Below are 8,725 nucleotides of genomic sequence, written 5' to 3' on the forward strand. Positions count from 1 at the left end.
CAAAACGACAAAATGGTGCAATTGAGTTTCTACGGTAAATAGGAGGATGTGATAATTTATTACAGTGACTTTCTGGAACCGCACTCATCTTTCCTGCTTTCTCTCATCGCTGTGAACCAACAACAAAGCTACTAGGTCTAATAAAGTATCTTATTAATCAATTACAAAATAAAAATACGAAATACCTTATCGGTTGGCACTTCAAGCAATGTATGCAAACTATTGACAACTGTTAGTTCTGTACTTAGTCGTGATTTATTTGCATTCTCAGAACACATTTATATTCTGATCGGATCCATTGGACGACTAAGGCAAATCGACATTACTACAGACATGGAACTGACCCGTGTTTGGATGATACTTTCTTGCGAGGCAAGTTTAATTGGAATTGTTGGTCGCGTGGCATAGTTTTTTCTTAATCTGCAATCATATAAAGACACGTTGGGTTTTTATTAGTTTGGAGAGACTTATGTAATATTTTATTTCAAATAAAGCTGTGAATGCCATAAATGTATATTCTGAATTATTATGTTCTTTGGTTCTTTACTTAAGACAAGTGGATCTAGCTACAATTCTGAATATAAATCACGGCTTTAAAAATCTTTTCAATGATAAATATTTCATACTATTAATGACACCAATTTATTTATTTGTCTTCAAATAACTCCTCTGGCATTCCTGAAAAAATTATAGTGTCCGGTCAAGTTATCTTGACCAAGATGACCAAGAGTGGTAATTTTTAAGTGTGTGTTTAAGAAAACTAAAAAAATAATACCAAATATTAAGAGAATTCTGTTGTTAAAATGCTGTTCTTTTGCATGTGGAATGTAAAAAATAAAACAACTATTAACTTAACAAAACAAGCAATCTTTGAACTCCCCTAACCGTAACCACGTAATTGTAAACTGTATACGAAAATTCTTTGCTGTATGATGTACCCATGTTGATTGTTAATTACCTAATTATCAACATTTCCAGGAACATATTTTATGCTGTTGACGTAAAACGAAAATATGGGTTAAAATATACCCCGATTAATATAAAATCTATATTGAAAAAAACATAACATTTCCACCAATATGGTCAACAACAAAAATGTACAAGTTCCTCAAAAGAAAGAGATCCTCCCAAGCCAACGGAGAGAAAGAATCAGGAGCAGAAAGATCATCAGAGCTGCTGCTAACAATGCCACGAACCCTGAGAGAGAGATGTCGTTGTCTGGCGGCTTGCAGTAACTCAGCAGACCAGCCTGCAAAACAAATTACAAACTGTTGTTGAGATATTTATTGTTATTTCTAGGTCTATAAATTAATGTCTGTATATTCATGTATGTACTACAAGAAACTAGCACAAGCTATCGTAAATTTTGTTATAAATAATCGTTCAATTGTTTATAGGCAATATTTAAATTTTGGACAGTCTGAATACGTCAATTGACATTCAGACTCAAAAACATAATAATTTCGGGAAGTTTTTTTATCAAGGTCTCTCACTCAAGTATGAAGTTGATATAGTTCGTGATCCTTAGTCGATTTACAAATACTACACAATTATCATAAACCTCAGTACTCAGATGCATTCTGCTGACCAAGTTTTCAGTGAACCTCACAACCCAATGAAATAGGCTCGAAATTGTCCTTAAATTCTTAATTTGACGTGTGTTTTTGTTATTTTGTTATTGAATAGAATGTTTAACTACGTTAAAAAATAACCAACCCATCCTCCGTGATGAGCGATCCAATCAGCCATGTGGTAATCCACAGCTTGGCCCAGCGACTCCACTACTGTCTGCAGCAACTCCGGATGGCCTTGCCTCACACAGTCGGCAGCCAACCCTCCAGCTACGGCGAACAGAGACACTACCTTAGCCCAGGTCACTTCCCGAGACAACTCCCTCGCCACCCCAGTCAGTACACTGGTCACGGCCGCCTCACTGGTCAACACCGGCGTGCAGCTCGCCTGACGTCCCACGCCCGTGTACAGCGACGGATGCATCCGCTCCAACTCCAACCCGATACTCAACAGCTCTGGGAACACCTCTCGCACCTCCGGCAAACTCACGGCACTCCGGAGTCTTTGCAGACCGCATTTTCTGTTAAGAAGATTCGTTCGTTTCAACCTACACCGGATGTACTGTCCGCAAAGTGTTTTGGCTTGGGCGACGATTTCGCCGGTGTTGGAACGCCATCCGGAGAGTTTGCGGGAAACAGCGTCGCTGACTGTACTGAACCGTCGCTTGGATACTTTGGGTGGCCGACGCTCTGGCAGTCCTAGGAGGTTGTGGTGAAGCTGGGCAGGGAAGCTGAGCTTGCGGCGCTTGTCCAACGGCGGCTGAAGGGACATACCGCCTCTGGCAGTTGATGGGCATCACGTCACTGGCCGGTCTGGAACACCAGCAAAACATTAATGATGAAATCGCATGACAGTTACGCTTACCGGTTCGGTCCTTAGAATATTTAGCGTAAGCAAATACATTAGAAACTCTTCGTAGGTAATTGAGTGGAGCTCCTTGAAATCGGGGCTTATGCAAGTTTTGCAATCGCATCAACGGCTGAACAAAACTTAATTATTAGCCAAACTTACCAAGGTTATTTCGGCGAATAGTGAGTATGTTTTTTACGATGCCAGCATAGCTGGGGAAAGACCTCTTAAAATAAAGATACTAAAATATCCTGGAAGTGTTTATTTTAAAATTTATTGAACCAAATATTACCAGGTCTTAGTGAAGAGGGAGTGCAAATCCTAATTTGATAATGCCTATAGAAATTAAAACTAACATAACATTTTATACTGTTTACATTAGGCTTATACATTAGGAACCGCGATGGTAACCAATTAACAAAGTAAAATGTAAACAAAGAATCATAGCATATGTTTATGAACAATCCAATAATGCAATCTAAATACAGTACAAAAAATAAACATTCAGGCGAAGGTCATTGATCAAAAGGATACACAGAATGTATCATAGGGTAGGGGCCTATTTGGATATCACCACTGATCGAATAGAAACAGTATTGTACAGTTGAATTTTTTAACTAGAAGCAGTTGATGGATCTTTGAGGTTTCGGTCTGATTGCACCGTACTAAATTTAATTTCCAAAAGAATACCTGACTATCAGCTTACCAACAGTTGCCTACTGTCCGTTAATTATTGAGCAGTTAGTCAAACAGTCACGTCTATACTTCACATATTTCCCTCTATTGTATTTAATGGCAGTGGAGCTATAAAGCACACTTATGAATTTTGTAGGTACCTTGCCCCTTGTCTCATTGTTATTTGTGTACTACATGCCGGGCATCCTTACCCAACAGAGTTTTAATATGGCACTTGCAAATTGAAAAAAAAACCAACTATGTCTACAAAAACATCGTTACCCGAGCAAACTATGTAATTGACGCCAGTTGTAAGTTTTATTTGTAACTAGGCTACTATTGTAACGTGTAAGATAGACCCGATTACTTTTTGTATGTGATCTTACTTATAAGCGGGTATATCATTAAAAAAAAAACTTTTATATTATTCATGTATACTAGATTTTATTCTAGGGTTTCTCGGAGGTTACTGCTTTATTCCACTAATGTTATAAGCTGAATGTCTTAAAGTTGTTTTAACAACGTAGTCTCTATGCATATCATACGCTAAACTGATTGCATTAGATAACAAAATGTATCAATTATACCATGTTGCACTTTTAAGAAGCATGGAATAGATAATCAAAGTACGAATAATCGAAAATGCAATGAAAAAAATCATAATAATCTAACATGCTCCAGTACTACAATGTATATTCTGTTAAAAAAATTTGCTTATGATGAAATAGCATTTGCCGAAATTCTAATGATAATCCATATCCCGGCCCGTGTCCACCGTACTTGAACTAGTTCCATACAAATCGTAAAAATGATTCCGATTTTGAACAAACTTGGACCAAACGTAGAAATTGTCAGTATGTCAGTTTTTACCAGTTTGTTATCCAGTCTCATCTGGCTACGAAGAATGGGGTTTTGTACAGTAAAACTATTGCTGTACTCTTTTAATTTCCGCGAAACAAACCAATCTACTGTATAACGTTTCATTTTTTTTTACAGAAATAATTGTTGAACACAGCACGTTGAGTTATATCAATTTTGTATTCAGATATCAATAGTTTTGAAATATTTTTTCGAATAAATTCGAATGATTCACTTAATTCATTGGAGTACTGTATTTTAAAATTTATATACATTGCCATTTTTGTAAACATTTTATCTGTTAATCCTTGTACTGTACTAATTTAGCAAATGTTATTTATACTGGACATTGATCTAAAGAAAAGGTTCTTTTGGATCAACGCATTTAACTGCAAATATGTTTTCCTACAGTTACCTAACAATGTATATGTTCTCTCACTGATTTAAGAAAGCAAAGTGGCCAATTTGCTCATCAGTGAGACAATGTTAACATTGTCTCACTCTAATTACTTTGTCTCACTCCAGATTTGCAACGTGAAAGCACGAAATAGTGAGCGCGTAACATGCAGACAACGTCGTATGCGCGCGAAATACGTTGGCAGCACTGGCTAAAAATCAGCTGGTCAGCTGTTGTACTGTTGTATTTGTCACTTCACGTTAAATGTTATATTAAAAGTTCACTTCTGTATAAAAATATGTTACGTTTCTTTACCAATTTATTTGTTTTATGGTAACGGTAGGAAATAGTTATTTGTGCAACTAGTGAGAAAAGTGAGCAATTGACTCACTCGAGAGAAATCCTTACTCACGAGCCGTAGGCGAGTGAGGAATGGTTTCTCGAGTGAGGCAATTGTACTTTGAACTCGAGTTGCACATTATACTTTTCCTACAGTTACCATAAAACAAAAACATTTGTGAAGAAACATGAACAAACATAACCTATTTTTACACAGAAGTGAACTTTTAATATAACATTTAATGTAAAGTGACAAATACAACAGTACAACAGCTGACCAGCTGAGCCAGTGCTGCCAACGTATTTCGCGCGCATACGACGTTGCCTGCATGTTACGCGCTCACTATTTCGTGCCTTCACGTTGCAAATCTGGAGTGAGACAATGTTAACATTGTCTCACTGGTGAGCGAATTGGCCACTTTGCTTTCTCAAATCAGTGAGAGAACATGTACATTGTTAGGTAACTGTAGGAAAAGTATAATGTGCAACTCGAGTTCAAAGTACAATTGCCTCACTCGAGAAAAAAAGCAGTAGGCCTACGCAAAATAGCTCATTTCCGCTAAATGACCAAGTCAGCTGATTTCATTGTTGGTGTTTCTATAAAACACTAACAATCGGTGAGCAAATAACATAACCTAAAATAAACTGTATCAGAATCTGACACATTCTCTCTCCGCACGTGAACAACAGAACAACCTATATCATGGGTAAGCGAGGGGAGTACCTATGATATTTTATAAGGAAAATGTCAAAAGTTGCAATATCTTTAAAACCATAATTGTTTCAGCAATGGGGAGTTGCACTAATATACACCACAGTGTAATATATATACAGTTGCACTATAATTATAAGGACCATAACACAATTTAATAAAAACCGGCTTTAGTCCTAAAGTCTATTTTTTGACATGGAATTGTTATGGGGAAAATAACATGAGTTACAATAACTTTTTAACCATATTTTTAAGGAAATGGGATTTATACCATTTAGATTTTGTTCACGATTTAAAGGAATAATATAAAATACTAAATTGTTATCAAAATCGTTCGAGCCTTTTTCGAAAAAATCTGATTTGTCCGTTATTTTATGGAAAAATTACCATAAAAAAAATATAAAAATGAAACAACGCCTGGAAATACCATGGATTAATTAAACACATACGTACCGTACCCAATTTCATCGAAATCGGACAACAGGTGTAGTCTATAGCTCTGTACCTACACATCCACAAACAGACACACAAGCACACACATCAATTCGAAAACCACTTTTTTGGCTCCAGAGGAACCCCAAACGGATATATCCACTCGAAACTCAAACTCGTAAATTTTGACGAAAACAATACATTCTCCATATACTATGTAGCCTATAGGGAGAGAAAGTAAAAAGCAAACATAACCTAAATAGCATTTTAAAAACAACTAAAGAGTTAATCTGTGTTATGATTAGTTAATTATGGAGATAGGGAAAATATTGTGTGTACTACTACCACATGGTAAAACACATGAACTCCCGTAGATCAAAACTGCTTAGTCAGTTGAGTGAGCTTGTTGATCTAAGCCTCTAATAATTTATAATCATACGCTGAGTTATCTTGGGTCAGTATTTTTACTGACCTAATTATATCGTATGACTTATTATCTTGAACTAGGCGAGAAATTGACACGGTGGAACTTATTGTAAAATGTATCAACATTGGTACCCTAAGGTGCATTTGACAATGACTGGGTAGTTGACTTAATTCCGAACATTTTTAACGCAGACCTTTAGGGAAAGAGTTAGGACTAGTATAAGCTGTTAACTATTGTGCTTTTAGTAATTGACAGTTATGAAATTATGTTGATGCTATCTATTTTTAAGTACTCTAAATGTTTATGTGTTTAGCTATTATTATTTAATATTATTTATTCGCTAATTTAAAACCCACAATTGTGTAATAGCATATTTCGTACCTAGGGCCAAAAATTATTTTTTTTGCCGGCTCGAGCTTTTTTTACGATCGAGAGCTGCAAAACCATTTCGGTCCGTGGTACGAACCCTATTTTCTACCACACTATACCATATGACCTCTATTTGACACAATAATAATGCACACTAACAGTCAACGCAACTACAACGTGAAGAAATAATTTGAGGAATCAGGGAAAATAATAATAAATAGTTGCTAGGCAGTAGTGACAATAAAATAAAATGTATTGCAATGCTATGGATACTGATTGTGTATTTGCTAATTTTTTGCCCTAGGTATGTAAAAACCTGCTCGGTCCCCAAATAGCGATGACAGCTGGAATATACAGCAATACGTAGCTTTCGGCCTCCAATAAACGTTTCGGCTAAAAACATCGTAGTGAGCTGAAATAAACTACTATACACCCATTGTGTCATAACATATAAGGAATTAACACTTATTAAAATATACAATACTGTATTATTTGTACAAGCAATAACTTAATCTTTTAAAGGATAAACTTCTAGCCTGTCAAATAAATCTAAATCTATCTGTCAAATAAAAACAAAATTGTAAGAGCAATGGGTTTGGGTTAAATTGAATTATACGGTAAACATCGGGAAATTGATTTTCGCTACAATTTTACACCTTGCTATTCATTTTATTTCACGAATATTGTCTACTACTTGATCCAAAGGTCATGCGAATAAGTTTGTACAACTGGTAGTGTTTATCAATATGGTAAAAAGGAAAAATTTCGTGATAAAGCCAATTTTGTTACAGCCAATTAAACCGTGCAAGCTCCATTGCGTGGGAATTTTGAAATTTCGGTTTCAAACACCGGAGAATGATCTGTAATGACAATAAATAAAAAGTAAAATCTCTGAACGCCCTTCAGGCAGAAACACATCATTTCTTTCAGCTAAACCAAATTTATTATAATGGAAATCCCCCCACAACACATTATAAATTTAAACTATAGGGCCTATTCAGACTGCAAATCCAAAAAAACAGTTATTAATACTGTACAATCATTCAAATGTGCCATAAGATCATATCAACAAGTATTCACTATTTTTGGTAGTTATTTGTTGAGATGTTTTCTTTTGTTTTAATATATTTTGATATGACGATTTACTGTAAAAAGTCCCTAGTTTTTGTAAGAATCCATCAATTGTCATTAACATTATTATTTTACAGATTTTTACTGTCGAAAGAGTTATTTAAGTAAAAATTAGCTTAAATTAAGTTAGTGAACCTCATATATTGAAGATTTAAAACTTTGAATGTCCGGTTGTTCATTTATTTATTCGTATGTACATTAGTTAATTTTAGGTTCTCTTCACAAATGTTGTTTACTACAATACATACATTTCAAATACCTCAATGTGTAGCCCTTATTAAATTAAAACTAATAAAAAATGCATAGGCAGTCCAACGATTTAATTTGACACGAATTAAAATAAATAAAATTTTACTTTCGTACCGGTACTGCATTTTATAAATATTTAAGTTTTACCTCAGAATTTATATTTAACTGTTTACGCAGCTACTTATAACAGATACAGATTCATCCTTTAAATGTAGATATTTTAAAACTATAACCTGTAGAATATCTAAATTGTTTTTGGGAAAATTATATTTAAAACTATTTGAGGTTTATAAATATTTCAACAAATAGGCTAAATATAACGAATATTTTAACATTACCTTTTGGTATATCTATCCAAAATATAATCCCCATGTTCTTTACTGTCACACTCGTGCGAGGCCAATCAATCGGTTCACTTCACTAAAAACACGCGCGTTTAACTGGTAGAAGAGCAGCAATGCCTTCTACCTTCTCCACCAACAGACTACAACGGACTGACTGACTGACAGAAATTGCTGACTGCTGAGTGCTGTGAGTGCTGGCTGGCATGGAACCGAACGGGCTCCATCGATACAACTGGAACTATCGAATCATCGCTACAGTACTTTATACTGTAGTTGAATAATTAGTATCGAATGAGATTAAGTTAGATTGTTTTGATCTTAAATCATCCTAAATATGATTTAAATTTAAATAACTTCTTGATCAGCATTGT

The 8,725-nt window shown here is 35.1% G+C and overlaps 1 protein-coding gene across 1 annotated transcript; it reads right to left on the reverse strand.

The window, feature by feature from the left end:
* Positions 1-1,034: 1,034 nt before the first annotated feature.
* On the reverse strand, positions 1,035-8,485 carry LOC129001261 (bcl-2-related ovarian killer protein homolog B-like). The gene is made up of 3 exons (XM_054428494.1): positions 8,349-8,485; positions 1,717-2,384; positions 1,035-1,249 (listed from the first exon to the last, which is right to left on the reverse strand). Exons 2-3 carry the CDS (start codon positions 2,341-2,343, stop codon positions 1,109-1,111), a joined length of 768 nt encoding a protein of 255 aa, XP_054284469.1. The 5' UTR covers positions 2,344-2,384; positions 8,349-8,485; the 3' UTR covers positions 1,035-1,108.
* Between the last annotated feature and the right edge of the window lie 240 nt (positions 8,486-8,725).

This window comes from Macrosteles quadrilineatus, unplaced genomic scaffold (genome assembly GCF_028750875.1).
Source record: "Macrosteles quadrilineatus isolate MER2022 unplaced genomic scaffold, UCM_ALF_1.0 Scaffold_8__2_contigs__length_117827958, whole genome shotgun sequence".
Classification (NCBI taxonomy): Eukaryota; Metazoa; Arthropoda; class Insecta; order Hemiptera; family Cicadellidae; genus Macrosteles; species Macrosteles quadrilineatus.

What these genes read in the sequence shown, in the direction of transcription:
- LOC129001261 (XM_054428494.1), bottom strand. Translation starts at nt 2,343, where the DNA reads ATGTCCCTTCAGCCGCCGTTGGACAAGCGCCGCAAGCTCAGCTTCCCT. An exon ending in TCGCTCATCACGGAGGATGG is followed by an intron (nt 1,250 to 1,716) that starts GTTGGTTATTTT and finishes TTTGTTTTGCAG; the next exon opens with GCTGGTCTGCTGAGTTACTG.